The sequence below is a fragment of the Rhipicephalus microplus genome, chromosome 5 (genome assembly GCF_043290135.1).
Source record: "Rhipicephalus microplus isolate Deutch F79 chromosome 5, USDA_Rmic, whole genome shotgun sequence".
In the NCBI taxonomy this organism is placed as follows: domain Eukaryota; kingdom Metazoa; phylum Arthropoda; class Arachnida; order Ixodida; family Ixodidae; genus Rhipicephalus; species Rhipicephalus microplus.
In genome coordinates this window covers 14,650,126-14,665,583 of record NC_134704.1, presented here as the reverse complement: position 1 = coordinate 14,665,583, position 15,458 = coordinate 14,650,126, and the positions used below count along the sequence as shown (strand labels likewise).

Genomic DNA, 15,458 nt, shown 5'->3' with positions numbered 1-15,458 from the left:
GTGCGTAGGCCGGAACAGTCATTTGCTCTCAACCAATATTGATTGTGAATTGTGCGAGACAGCTCTTAGACAGGCACATTACTGCGCACTTAATTAACGCAGGCGCCAGCCACATCATGCATGTTGTCACTGCGACACGAGAAAGCTTGCAAGCACGTACGACGCATCGCCCCCTCGCGGAAGCTGCAATTACAGCTCACTGTCCTTTCTGACTTGGCAACCAGTGCGCGCACATCGTTTTTGCGAGGCACATTTTGACGCAGACCAGGTCGCGGGTTCGAATCCCGGCTGCATTTCCGATGGCGGCGGAAATGTTGTAGGCCCGTGTGCTCAGATTTGGGTGCACACTAAAGAACCCCAGCTGGTCGAAATTTCCGGAGCCCTCCACTACGGCGTCTCTTATAATCACATGGTAGTTTTGGGACGTTAAACCCCACATATCAAGCAATCATCATTTAGATGCTGATATTAATTCAAAGATAACCATACTAAAATAAGCAGGCTGTAGTAATTCGACAACTGCGCTCGTCTTGACGAGCTGTGTGATTCGGCGTTGTTTTGACGATAGTTATAGCGCGAGAACAAAACGACGACACAGAGACAAGGACACGAAAGACACTGTGTCGTCGTTTTGTTCTCGCGCTATAACTATCGTCACGCCATACCACCTAGCCCAAGCTGCCACACTTCTAAGGCGTTGTTTTGTTGAGACTTATACGACACCAGTTGTTAAGGCGGCTCAGTTGCGTTCGCTGATATGATGCAGTGTTGACGCGTCTCTCTGCATTGCAGGTTTTACATTTACAGCTATTTAATTTCAGACTATCTGCCTTCATGCACCATGTATCTGATTAATTAATTTCTATCAGTCCATCAACCAGCACACGGGTTTGCAAGATTGTCTTCCAGAATAGCGACTGCGATGTGCAGTCGCTATTCAGCGGTGCAATTTTAGCATCGTCCATCTTCAGGTTACTTATCTAGTGGCTAAGGTACTCGGCTGCTGACCCGCAGGTCGTGGGATCGAATCCCGGCTGCGGCGGCTGCATTTCCGATGGAGGCGGAAATGTTGTAGGCCCGTGTGCTCAGATTTGGGTGCACGTTAAAGAACCCCCGCTGGTCGAAATTTGCGGAGCCCTCCACTACGGCGTCTCTCATAATCACATGGTAGTTTTGGGACGTTAAACCCCACAAATCAATCAATCAAATCAGGTTACTTATAAAAAGAAACAGAAAGCACTTCCTCGTAGGCTTGGCGCCCGCGCGCGATGACACTCGACACCTGGCGGCCAGGAATATTCGCTGCATAGAGCGAGAGAACTCGCCGCTGCGTCGACACCGGATGAACAGCGTCCGCAGTGAAAACCGAAACCAACAGAATGCGAACATAAATCCCGCCTACGCCACTTCGATTGATGCGAGCGGCAAAACCCGGCGCAATAACCGACGCAGCTCGAGTATGAATTTGCTTTTTTTTTACAGTGAAACTTGTTATGAGAACACAACTCTGGTATCGCGCAGCGCCGTATAGTTGTGCGCCGCCGTCGGGGTCCGTAACCTCATCGCGCGAAATTAGAAGAAAAAAAAAAACTACTGTTGATGACACAGATAGGGCTCAAACCCGGATCCGCTGGGTGTCAGCCCAGAATTCTACGACTGAGCCATGCTAGTTCTTGGTAATTGTTCGCAAGTTTGCGTTAGGTAGGCTTGATGTTGGGAAAGCAATCTCGTTAATGTATACGACTTATAAAGCGTTTTAAAACAACGAAACAACAAGCAGTCGTCGCACAAGGCTAAATAAAGGACGAGTGGGCGGTCCAATGCTCCAACCCATTACAAAAGCTTGTTTTTGTTCAGCTAATAACTGTCGCGCATACCCACTTCTGGCATAATTCCTCATGTAGTCAGCCACTGCGTGAACGATTGGTATAAAATACCTCGCAATAGTTTAGCGGATACCATGCCTCTCAGAAGAATGACAAAAAAATAGCATAGCGAATGCTAGCCTACTACCATACATTTTTTTAATATTAATGCCGTAGCGGGCATCAAGCAAATGTGATTGCAGCAGTTACACAATGACTTAGAATTGCGCCAAGGTGTTGAGGAACCAACCAACCAATGAGTGTTTTGAAAGCGATGCAGCCAGTTATAACCGCTGGATACTTGAAAACAGATTCCACAAGACACTACTTCACTTCATACACAACGCCGGCCTAAGAACACACATTTAACAAAAATATTATGCCTTAAAGGCCAATCTTTGTCGCAATAACAAAAAAAAAAGATAGGGCTCTGAAAGGCCACTCTTCTAACTTTCGCTGTCACTGTGCTGCGCCTTCCACGCAGGCCTGGCGTTTTCTTTTTCTTTTGTTTCATCTCGGATCGCTTGTGTAATATTATGGCTGACTCTCGAACAAAGATTTGGCTCCATTAGTGGGTGCCAGTTGCTGCCTTTCGTGGAACTAAAAGAACGCAGGAAAGCACGTTTAATAAGGAGAATCACTAAGGTCGCGAACAGCTGCAGGTATGAAGTTCCGCACGGAAGTCAATGAATAAAAGTAAATATTGTTACGGGTACCTCCACCCGTAACCCACCCGCACCTCCACCCGCACCTCCCCAATTGTTACCCGCACCTCCACCAATAATGTTACGGGTAACTTATTTAATAAATTAAATACGAGGCACTGTGCTCGGCGAACAAGATGGCGACAGTTCATAAACAACCAGCCACCAACGTCGTCTTTCTCTTTCTTCCAGACAGGCTGTGCCGGCTGTTGCGTATCAATATTAAAAAAACATAAAACAAAACGCGGGCCCGCAAAGACAAAGTTCACTAAGGAAATCTAAATACCGAAAAAAAGTCCGAAAGCACGTAAGGTTGGTGCGATTTTTAAATATATTTTCTTGCAGACATCGCAACAAGTTGTGATCAAGCGCATAACATAGTAGATTATAACCACACATGATAAACTTGAACCACGTGTGTTTGACTTGCTGTGTTTTATTGCCAATAATAGATAAATATATAACAATCTTGGCGGGAAGGCATGTACCTAAAAGGTACAAATCAAGAACCTTCATCTGTTACTGTTTTTTTTTTAACCTTTTCATGTTCGGGCTTGGGCACGCCCTTTTGCTTCTAGATCTTGTAGTTTGGGCAACAAAACTCGCCTTCGACTGCCCCTTATCATTTATAATTTGAGAGGGAGAAGGAGGGTGGGACAAGCTGTTATGACGGTCGCTAGCACTTTCGTCTGCAATGCTTCTGAATTGTCGTTTTTGGTATTCGCGACAAACATCTGCGTGTATATAAAAACACTCGTCCCGCTAATGAAGTTTATATTACGCACTTTTGGTGCGCTTGACGTCTGCCAGAGAAGAAAAATTTTACGTGAAAGAATAGTGGAATGTGAAAGGGCTACATTACAGCGCATTTCGTGTACGATATCTCTGAGTATAACACGAGAGTAATAACACCCTTAATCCGGGATTCGCTCTGTGGTTTCCTCAATAAAAAGCTTTGTTTTACGTCAAGTGGTCCTGATAGCCGTGTCATGCGCCCAAAACATCTGGGCTTGTACGGATGAGGACTTTCTTCTCTCATGTAGGTTGTAGATCTAACCTTGAGCGTACGCGAAATCAAGATAAACGGGGCAATGAATGAATGAAGGGACCCCAATTGAGAGCTGTCCGTCGTTCGGTCTGTCTAATCAGTGCTGGAAAACTCCCTGATACAACGTCACGAGGCAAGGACAAATTTCTTGCGTTTGTTTTGTTTTGCCCCAGCTTAATGCTGGAATACTCTCGCAAACATCACGGTAACAGACGAAAAAAAAAGGGCAACAAACTTTAGATTTTCCTCGGCTCTGAACTCTATTTACTTCGTGATCAGAAGTTTTCATCTGCCTGATTTTCAACATTGCGTATATTGTTTTCCCAGTGAAGAGTCTCCACATACCCACTGAGTGGTATTGGCCAAGTTAAAGATTGAAAGCCCACAATGTTTCAGAAATAACCCAGGGAAAATCCAACTTGTACAAGGTACCGGTGTAACAAAGTAATACAAGGTCTTGGCTAGTCGAATAATGTTAATACCTGTCTGAATCACTAGAAGAAAGCTAATGAAAAGCGGGCCTTTATGTGAAAGAAAAATTTATGTTCTGATGCTGATTTATACCTAGAGATAAGTTGATCAGTCATGTTGCAATGGAAAAAAAAAAACGATACTGTAGACTTTTACGGAGGGGTTTCAGTGCCGCCACCTTTGTGTTTTGATTCTTTAACAACTAAATGAACAATGTTAAGGTGGACGGATACCCATGAAAGCGGCTGTGTTGGTGCATACCACGCTCCATGGCCTTGTTAATTCTCGTCGCGGTATACAAAACGAAGAAAAAGGGCATTGGCTTATCAGACCAAGATGGCAGCGCACATATGTTAGGTAAAAAAGCCTATAATGTGCACTTATTTATTTATTTATTTATTTTTCAATGCTGCTACCCTCAAATAGAGTTTTAGCAGAGTGGGTATACATTTGTCAAGTTTTCAAATTGGCAAACACAATAAGAACAACACGGAAAGTATGTACAGACTTTCAGAAGATGGAAAAAAAAGAAAAGAAAAAAGAACGATGATTTACAATAAACAGGCATAAAAGCATATAATAAAATCAAATAACACCGTATTCAAGATGACTATACTAGCGTAGAATAGACAGCGCAGTGAATAAACGCTACAGTACTTCATTATATCAGTTTTGACCCGTACGGCATGCCTTGCTTTGTTGCAACATTCGCGTGCTACGCATAACGCTGAAGTATTTGTCACAGTGCTGACACAGACATGCAGTTACAACGGCCTTATCTTTTTATTATCCTGTTGGCGTGTCTGATTATTTTGTTGACAATGTGGTGGAGCAACGGTGTTCGCACAGAAAGAGAAAGGAAAGAGAGAAATGATGGAGAAGGCAACCGTATGAGCGTTCGATTTGGTGCCCTACATTGAGTGTAAAGGTGTAGGGACTACAAATACGAAAAGAGGAAAAGAGTGAACACTGAGCGTGCAGCGAGGTATGTGCAGAAGCAACGCAGTCGCTCATTGATCCTTTCTGAAGATTGTGATGTGCGCACTAGACAAGAACGAGAGTGCAACAAAGTCAGATTGCAGACAAATAGAAACATGATCGTCTATAGCTGTGCGCATTTTATGTCCTTTGGCAGCATGAACCAGCTAGCGCAGAAATGAGTTCCAATGTCCCTCAGTTGCTCTACGAAAATTGCAGTGCATATATGGTGCGAATAACATTCCGCGCTATTAACGGATGCGGCCAACACTGGCGTAGCCGGAGGAGGCTAGGGGGTTCAATGTTATAAACACACAGAAACGTACGCACGAACGTAAATAAAGTATGCCAAACAAGCTCACCCCCTTTTCTGAAAAAAAAAACAAAGAAATTCGGCTGCGTTTCTGGCGTCTGGCCAGAAGGATTTTAGTTTCAGAATAGACAATTATTCTTGTCTTCACTCTTCTTTTACTTGTTTAATTTTGTGCAGTCTGCATAATGGGATGTGATTTAATAGGTCATATTTTTAAGATGTTGCCATAATTGAAATGGAAGCGGCATGAAGAGCCCCAGCCACACAGCCCCCGAGCTAATCCTCCAGTGAAATGTAGCTTAAAACGAAGCAATCTACTTTTCAGTTCCCCAGGTGGTCGAAATTTCTGGAGCTCTCCACTACGGCGTCTCTCATAATCATATGGTGGTTTTGAGACGTTAAACCTCACAAATCAATCAATCAATCAATCAATCAATCAATCAATCGTACTTTTCAGTCAGTGGAATTAAGAACAGAATCGAGGCTATCCTTTTCGGTTGCAGCTTTATACGTGCCACAAGTTCCTAAAAAAATGCAGCATCATTTCCTGAAGAATGGCAGGCTTTTGTGAAACAATGTTCGGCACGCGGTGCATGCAAGGTGACCGGCACAGCCGCCGCATTAATCGCCGTGTGACGTAGCACGCAAATGCACCCGGGGCCTCACGGTTATCGCCTCAGCACCGCGTCCAGCAGCCCCGAGAACACCGCGGCACTATTAACGCCAGCCGAGGCTCAAAAACAGCCGGTAATAAAGCAGTAAAGGAGACGATGTGACGTCGCGAGTCGCGCTACGCTTTTATTGTCCCCCCACGTGCTACGCAACTTGTGCGGCGCTGAGACTGGTCACGTCTACGCGGATAAGCGCGGGGCACGGAATGCGCGACAATTAAGCGTGTTGAAATACGCTTCTTGAGCATACCTCGTGAATGAGCGCCGTCATCATTCAGGCGAACTGTAGCTCCTTTCATTAGGTCGCCATGCTGTCTCCCTTTCCCGCTCAAACGCCATGGCAGGGTGTAATTCCGAAAACGTACGATTGTTTCCAGGCGAAAGCTTCAGATGCCATAGAGTTTCCTAAGATTACTTAGAGGAAAAGATGGCGCTGCGATCAGTCGGTGACCACAGGAATGCATAGGTAGTGCACGAGATTTTCGAGCCTCGAATCGCACTTATGGCTTCGTTTATTGCTGTTTTTCGGTATTGCTTCGAAGGAAAAAACGAACCCTTTTGAACTCCGTGACCCGATCAGAAATGGTAAGCTTAAAATATTAAGGTGGTGAAGCGCAACCGCTGAACCTTTGTTCACTTCCGTTTTGTGACAAAACAGCTACCAGCCACATGAAAACACACGGAGCTGAAAGTGCGAAGATTAGACGTATCCAGAGTATATACTACCCATTATTCCCATGCTCGCTGTAGCGCGCGCCGTGCGTTGCAGCTCCCAAATACACTAGCACCAAAGTTCCCTCGAGTGTATTTGTAGAAAACACTATGTTAGATGCCTCATCAAGCACAAAATGTAACCTACGCGAGGAATGCTAGGTGTGTTCCTCATGTAAAAGTAATAACATTTGCATATGACGTCATCACACGACGTCGTTGCTTTGTCAAATTTGGGCCGATCGTGGAGGCTATGCTGAATACCGTTGGGTGCACGTAGCTTTTCGGGAAAAAGGAATCAATAAAGTCGACTGAAAGAAAAAAGGGTGGCTTCCGCCTTTGAGCCTTCTTATGGGCAAAGCTATAAGGGACCCTGTGTTATAGTTGTGGGGGAACTATATTATTAGTTTAGTCCCTTCCATATGCCGTGACTGGGCGTGGCGATGTTCAGCTTATGACAAAACATGTGGGCCTGTCTCGGAGACAATGTAGTCGCTTCAACTGCCGTATTAGTTACCAAACTGCCAGCATTCTTTACTACAGGCTAACACTGCAGGTAGTGTTCACTAATTTATTGGTAATGCGGACTAGTGTTGACTAGATTTGGCTGAGCTAAATTATTGATGATGCTTGCTTATATTGCATTGTGACGGCTCGTGCGTCCTTTGGTATACCGCCCATTCCTCTGTCCGCGCCGTCTTGATTACATATATTTTTTTTTCTACGCACTGTCAGTTACGCACGATCAATAGTATACCATGCAGTAGAGTGCGTAAAGAGCGAGGTGGTAGCTCCAACACCTATTATTTGATTTAATATTACTCATCTCGACAGACTTCCATTCACCTAAGCTCTGAACTCTGTCTTTTATACTGTCACGTGTCCAGTACACGTACATTAGCGTGCCACGCGATGACGTGCGGAAGTGGCTCGTGCCCTTAAGGTTGGGCAACCCAAGAGTGACACCGATCATACGAGCCGACGCTCTGCTTCAATATTTAATAACGACGCCTAATGGATCACGTCAAGAAGGAAGGGTGTATCAGTGTCGGCTAAATAATCCCCTTTGCGATCGTGTGTTTCAACTGTCAATAGAAACGATACCTCCATCATGAGCACCCACGCGCGTGCCTTTCGATCCAGCGGGTCTCCTGTTTGACGTCTGTCAATACGAGACGTCCTATCGATTGAAGGAAGGGTATGTACCTCCACGAGAGGCGCGACCTTGAGCACGTAACTGCGTCGAACCATTACGTGCACGTTAGCCGGACATTCATTCGACGGGAGCCACGGGCATCGATTACGTGTGGGCCGAGCACCGGGAAAGGGAAAGAAAGCGCGTCGAGTGGAGGGACTTCTCAAAGCGGATGTCCAGGTCTGTGCTGTTCAGTTCTGTGCAGAGGCTCGCTGGTGGATCTGGCTATAGTTGTTCAATATCTCTAGATATAGCCTAAGCACAGTAAGTTTGAAAAAAAAAAGGACGACGTACTTGTGTCGTTAAATCATACGAAGAAGCATCATCGTGCTAACTCCAGCCCCGTGTGTCATGTTACACAGCACATAGTTTCGCAGTTATCGACTGGGAATTGAAGAATGATTGCTTTAGTTTGTTTAGCTTTTGTTTCGCGCTCTTGAAATATGGCGCACAGCCACCGACGCGGTGTTGCAGTGATTACGGTGCTAGGCTGCTGACCAGCAAGGCGATGTATAAAGGACGTTATTAGACCAATTCTAATGTAAATGTGAAGAAAGAAAAGTGGGTGAAAAGATAACTTGCCGTGAGCAAGAACCGAACCTGCGACCTTCGAATAACGCGTTCGATGCTCTACCACTGAGCTACCAGGGCGGCCATCCCCACAGGCACTTTATTGGGTTTATATGCGAATTTAAACGTGTGAGTGTCAGTCAGCGCCATCTGCTGCCATGGAGGCGAGTGTGGCACACGCATTAGGAGCCTGTCTGACGTCACGTAGCAATTGAACGTGAGCTGGCAGCTGACCTCGTATACAACCTAACGGCACCAAGTCTGCCAGTACGAGACCCTCGTTAATGAATAAGGGAAACAAATGTGTACTTAAGGGCTCGTTTTTCGGGTCAAAACACGGAAAAAACGAGCCCTTAGGTATACACTTCAGTATACACAGTATGCATGCATAGTGACAATCTGTTTTGCGCATCACTTTGTTTTTCTTCTGCTCTAGTCCGCTGGTGCATTTTTTTTAAAACGAACACGACCACCATGGCGCCATATTTTGTTTCATGCTCTTGAAATATGGCCCACCACCTCATTGCACTGTGCATAGGAAAATATATTATGAAAGAACCACGCACTCGTGGTGGCTCTTTCATAGTGGTATCTTCGACAGCGGGCACATCGTTTTGTTACCTAACAGCGCAGAGGCGCTCACTATTGGTACTTCCGGGAACGTTCGTTCGTCCACTCGTATTTTACCTGCGCGTGGGCTGTAGTTCCGCAAGTATCAGCTGTAAGCAGTGTGAAGGCCAACACGGTAACCTTTATGAAACGCAGTGATAAATGTTTCGCGTGAGATAGAACAGAATTTTTCGTCGCTTGTGTAAGGGTCAGCCGGTGGGCTGCGGGTTAGGCGGAACTATATTGAACGAAATTAACAGAAGGGAAGTCTGGCACAGCGATTGTTCAGCCACCATAGAAACGATGGGTGGTACTGATTTGCCTAGTCGTCGTGCTTGCGGGCTTCGAACTTGTGAACTTGTTTCGCAACGTGTTTTGGTTTTGTTTCGAATAAAAGAAGGGATCGTTGCGAAGCGAACTTCGTGATCCTATTTCGATTGGGCAAGCCTTAAGGTTAAGGTGGTGAGCTGCATCTGCTTAACTTATGCTGTTGTAGTCTCGTGACGAAGTGGCTCAAGGCCACGCAGAGTCAAATGGAGCAGAACGAACGAAGATTGGACAAATCTGCATACTACCCATCATTCCCATTGTGGCTGAAGCGCCTTGCGTTGCAGCTCCCGTAGACACTAGCGCCATAGTCCCCTCTAACGTATATATACGAAAGTCTGTGGAGCGACCCAAAGGCCGCGCGGCTTGTCCTTATCGCACGTTCCACGCCATTAGCATTGACATAAACAACTTCGCGGCCCTTAACCTTTCTTTACACATGCCGACAGGCCATAACTGCAATTACACGAGCTTTCTATGAGCGCGGGTGCGAAAGTAAACCAATCCTGTTTTTATGATTTCGAGTTGAATAATCAGTGCGCATTGGCTTCCAGGTAAAACACACGCAATGGAACACGGGTACAAGGGGCCTCTACAACTTCCCTCTTGTCTGTGGGTTCATTTCGTAGTTTTCTCATTGTATAAACTCTCAGCCGTGCTGCACGCAGTGCCACTAATCGAGGCAGGCAGAGCGGGAGGAGGCAAAAAGCAAGCTCCAAGCTGGCTAATCACCGCCGCTCTCTGACGTCCGCGCGAAGCACTTTTCAAGACTGCGGACCACTCTCGCCAACATACAACGACGCGTAGGCCTTCGCGTTGCGCGAGCGGAGAGACACCAGGCGCACGTCACGGTGCACACCTGGCGATCGCGCTTATGCATAGAATCCCCCCTGCCATCCTTCTCCGACGCTCATTCAAGAACGATTGCCAACTCTTCCGCGTTCATCTTCTCTCGGGTGCTTTTAGAAGCTCCCGATGGCCGACGCATCCGGTGCGCATACAACAAAGCAACACCGTATGAAAAAGGGGTGGAGGACAACAGCGTGTCACGCTGTCACTGCGAGCCGTCTGGGCGGCAACCGCGCGCTGTATGCCGCGCCTGAATGCGGAAGCAACATGCGATGCTCGATATTTGGGGCGTCGCCGGTTGCACTGTGCACGGCCGCTCTATGTGGCTATATTGCTGGCGCGGTTCTTCTGACGCTGTATCTGGCTGGTGTCCGCATCTTATGATGCGGACACCAGTCATAAGAAAGAGAAAGTATCGTGAGCCCGCATCGTTTAATTTAAGTAACCATGCATTTATTACAGAATTCTTCTACAGTGCGCAAAAACTGAGCTCATAACGGCAGCGGCACTCGTTGGAATTGAGACAGGCGGGAAATGTGTTTGGTGTACGTTGCGTTGCACAGCATATTCCGCTGCCTGTTCTGGATAAGTTGCTGTGCCCTTTTCGCGCCAACAGTTGTGGGCTATCGGTCATTTCAGTAAGGTGTAGTGTATGTATTGTCAATATTGTAACACGCCTACTCGTGCCATACTGCGGCTCATTCTAGGTCGTTTCGTCAATATGATCACTTTTGGTTCTGTATGAACAATTAAAGAAATAAAGTAAGAAAGAAAACACCGAAGCAGCGATGGCGTCATAATTACATAAAGTGAAAGTAGTCACTTCACTGGTTGCGAGTTTTTAGTCCAATGACGTCTTTTCAGGCACACACGGGAACGATGATGGCAACGTAATGACAGTCTCTGCTATAGGATCTTGAGCTGCACGATCGCAAAGCACCCAGCTCAGCTTTTTTCCTTCTTTTTTTCGATGAACTCAGCCTTGCACAGAATAACGTTCTCGGTGCTTGGGTTGGCAAACTTTCTCCTAGCCTCGTCTATTCTAGGCTAAAAGAAAGCTCCATCAAATACATTGCACACCACGAAACCAATTTCTTACTTGCCCAATATTGGGCTTCCTTCTCCGCTGATTGCGTTCTTCTGTTAGCTCACATGCTGATATCAATGCGCAAGTGCGATATAAGTCAGCCGAATTTCGACACAGCCACGTTCAACCGGTACTCTTCATAGATCCGGTCAGATATTCGATATATGGTCATTACGTTATGGTTTAGCCATGCTGCATCTAATTATATACGTACCTGCAATGCGGATAGAGAGAAACCGTACTGAGGAAGGGAAGAGCAGGAGAGAGGAGAGGCACGAGTGCCCGGAGGGGGATCAGGGGATGGGTGGGGAGCGGTTGCTCCTCCTTGAAATTTTGGATAATACTTTTTTTCCATGCGGTAGCGATAAACTACACAGCCTAATTTGCACGCACAGTTCAAAGCGTTCAAGAATGACACCCAGTTTCACATGTTACGCACTCCTGTGTGCCCTTGCTGGTCATGCCATGGCCGTGGAAGAACGACTCACTTCATATTCAAGAGCGAAAAAGAATAAAGCAGCTGTACAGGAGCATAGTGGTGACGGCTCTTGCCTCAGGAACTGTGACTGTCAGTTTTCCTCCTGGGCGCGTTTGGAACGGCGAAGCATGGGGGAAGCACCAAGCCGACACAGCTTTTCCCTCCAAGGGTGCCCCGCTGTGGTTGTCTAGTGGCTAAGGTAGTCGGCTGCTGACCCGCAGGTCGCGGGATCGAATCTCGGCTGCGGCAGCTGCATTCCCGATGAAGGCGGAAATGTTGTGAGCCCTTGTGCTCAAATTCAGGTGCACATTAGAGATCCCCAGGTGGTGAAAATTTCCGGAGCCTTCCAACTACGGCGTCTCTCATAATCACGCTAAACCCCACATATAAATCAAATCTCTTTAAGGGTACTAAGCCTGAAGGAATAGCGGATCTTCCTTGTTTCTTCTCGGTTCTCTCTTCCTCTCCCCAACTATTTCTTTGCGTTTGTTTTTTTCGGTCTTCTTTTTTTCTCTTTATCTGCTTCCTTCAGTTCTTTCCCTATTTTTCTCTTTCTTTCTATTTATCGCCTGAATCTTTTTTTCCAACTTTTATACGTGGTTAAATTTGAAGTGTTCCGCACTAAATGTCATCGTCAAAGTAATCGAAGAAAAGGAGGAAGAAGACTTTTTTTTTTGACGCGAGCGAACATCGCATTGATGATAAAAAGACGGGACACACACACAAAAAAAAAAGAAGCTACATGACAACGCTGACAATACCCTGCTCGTGGGTAAGGAGTAAAAGGATTTCAGCAGCAATGCTGAACGCTGCCCCATATTACCTTTAGTGTCTTTAGTGGCCGTGACGTTGTGCATAAAGGACACAAGATGAGACGCCGTAAGCGCAACCGTGTGTTACGTTGTCTCTTCCTGTGTCCGTGTCCTTTATGCGCAGTGTTATACCCAGTTATCGCAAACCAACAGGCCCGAACAGCAAGCCGTCTAGAGGCAAGGGCCCTCAATATGCGAACAGGATAGATGACTGCATCAAACGCGTGTTGCCAAGCGCTTATGTTGAAAACCCATTCCACTCCGTCCCCAATGAACAGGTTATGGTTAGCGCCTGACCTGCCACATCTTTTGCTGCGTCCCGACTTTTTTTTTTAATTTGTTAAATGTAAACGTATAACAAGTATGAGAACTTTAGAAATTGTTGCTGGGCTGGCTGGTTCATTATTACTGACTTTAAAGAGTAAATTCTGTGAAGGACACAGCAGTATACATAGCTGTGTGTGTTCGATGTCCCATAGAGAATTAGTGCCCTGACGCTTAGCTTTAGCATAGCCACTAGCCCGCCTCCGGATGCTTCCAAAACCCTCACTTCATCCGAAACGCGCGTCGAGGCGGGCGCCGCGCTGTTGCCACGGTGCCGAGACCGAGCTGTCGTTTTCACCCAACGCCAAGTGGCACGCAACTGCAAGCGCCAGCGCTTTCCGCCGGCGCGCGAAGCTCGCGGGAAATGAATTCTCCTCCTCCTCCTCCTGACCGACCAACCCTCCTCCTTTCTCAGTGGTGCAGCGAGAAAGCTCCCTCTCCCCCAGAGAACACTGCCGTATGAGCGAGGGTGGAGGCAGCTCTCTTCCGCGAATGCAATCATTAAAGCGGTCCATGTGGGTCAAGGCCAGGGACAACCCCTCTCGTCCCTGCTGTGGGACGGTTCCTCCTCTCCACGAGCAGCCACTTTCGCCACCGGAACGCCCGAGTCCCCCTCGTGTTCGCGTCGTGGTGAGGGTACCGGTTTATTTGCGGGAGGGGCTGGACTCCGGCCGAGACACCGCGGGACTTATTAGGCCGTCGTTGCTTTCCTTCAGGGTCCGCTTTGTGGAACAGTGGTTACAGTGTTGGGTCAGTGAGTTCAAAGGTCGCGGCTTCGATCCCGGCCGCGGTGGTGGCATTTCGATGAAAGTGAAATGCTGAAGGCTCCTGTACTGTGTGGTGTCGGCGCACGTTAAACAACACCAGATGGTTGAAATTTTTGGAGCCCTCCACTACTGCGTGCCTCGTATTCTTATGGCAGTTTCGGCGCGTAAAACAGTCTGATCGGAAGTTGTGCAAACTGATCTACAACTTTCTCATTGAATTTTTTATCTATCTTCGTTTCTCGAAAAGTTAGTTAATTAAACATATCTAAATAAACAACATTTGGGAACAGAAAAAAATAGTCCGACTAACTCCAGGCAAGCGTGAGCAACATGCATTCAGCCGCGTCGTGATTACGTGTTCCGGCATATTTTTAAACTCTGGCTAAAGTTACGTGGGACATCCTGTAGAAAACTCGGAACACATTCATTTAAAGGCCCTGGGTGGCAGCGGCTATATGTCTTACGTAAAATTGTCTATATCTTTAGGAACCTTCCACACGCCATGCCTTCAGCAACGATTTCAGAAGGGATCAATTTTTGGGGCGAATCGCAGCGGTACGACGGTGAAGGTCAAACGCGCAAGGCGCCTCTGTTGGAGGCGGCAATCGATTGAATCTCCGGGCGGGCACATTGAACAAGTTCTCTACGGTGAAGGATGAGAATGAAACCAGGCGCATGAAAAAGAAAAAAAAAGAAAAAAGTTGCGACACAATATGGTGACGAAAAGCGAACACAAAGGACCACTTTGTTCGTTCTCCTTACCGCTTACGGGATCGAGTGTTGGTGGCGCAAGGCGTCCCAATTGAACGGCGCAAAAAAATGCGCATTTTTTCGCTCGCCTGTGCACTATAAAAGAAATGCAAGAGGACGTCCAATGAAGCAGCGGATTCGCACATTTCTCTTTCTTTCTTTCTTTCTTTCTTTCTTTCTTTCTTTCTTTCTTTCTTTCTTTCTTTCTTTCTTTCTTTCTTCCTTTCTTTCTTTCTTCCTCTCTTTCTTTCTTTCCTTCCTTCTTCCTTCTTTCTGTCTTTTCGTTTGCTTATTTTTTGTTTCTTTCTTTCGTCCTTTTTGTTTTATAAGTACGTAGTTATATCGCGTGACTGTAACCTCTTCACAAGGCATGGCAGTGACTATTAATCAGCGCAGTATATAGTTTTCAACGAGCGTGGTTTTTGACGACAATACAATTGATGTTTTCGAGGCGGCTACATATTGAGTGATATCAGGACCAGTTAACGACGACTTGGCGCTGCGTCGTCGAGCCAACGCGCACTCACGAACTGTTCAGCACATTGACACTGTCTTTGCACGAGTACATATACACACTGACATACGAGTGCACGCACGAACATAAATAAAGTATGGTTGCTCCCCCAACCTTCCACTCCCCTTGGCCTTCTGCCCCCGAAAAAACTTCCTGGCGACTCACCTGCACATTGGGTACGGACATTCCGGGGCTCAGAAAAGCCAATGTTACCTGGAACAAGTGGGAAATGCCGGTTAAATGTGTCGACTGTTTTGCCTATTATAAGAAGAGCCTTATAATTAAATAGTAGTTGTAATTCTGTCTCGCGCCGAACATGTTTGCTCAGCATCCTGAAAGAGAGAGAGATAAGAGAGAGAGAGAAAGAAAGAGAAAGAGAGAGAGAGAAAGAGAGAGAAAAGGCAGGGAAGTTAAC

The 15,458-nt window shown here is 46.6% G+C and overlaps 1 protein-coding gene across 1 annotated transcript in view; it reads right to left on the bottom strand.

The window, feature by feature from the left end:
* Window positions 1-15,252, bottom strand: part of Ars2 (arsenic resistance protein 2) — a 139,874-nt gene extending 124,622 nt beyond the window's left edge. The window contains exon 1 of the mRNA XM_075894891.1: window positions 15,209-15,252. Coding sequence (XP_075751006.1) covers window positions 15,209-15,229 — 21 coding nt within the window. The 5' untranslated portion in view covers window positions 15,230-15,252. The remainder of the gene's footprint in view (window positions 1-15,208) is intronic.
* Window positions 15,253-15,458: the final 206 nt, after the last annotated feature.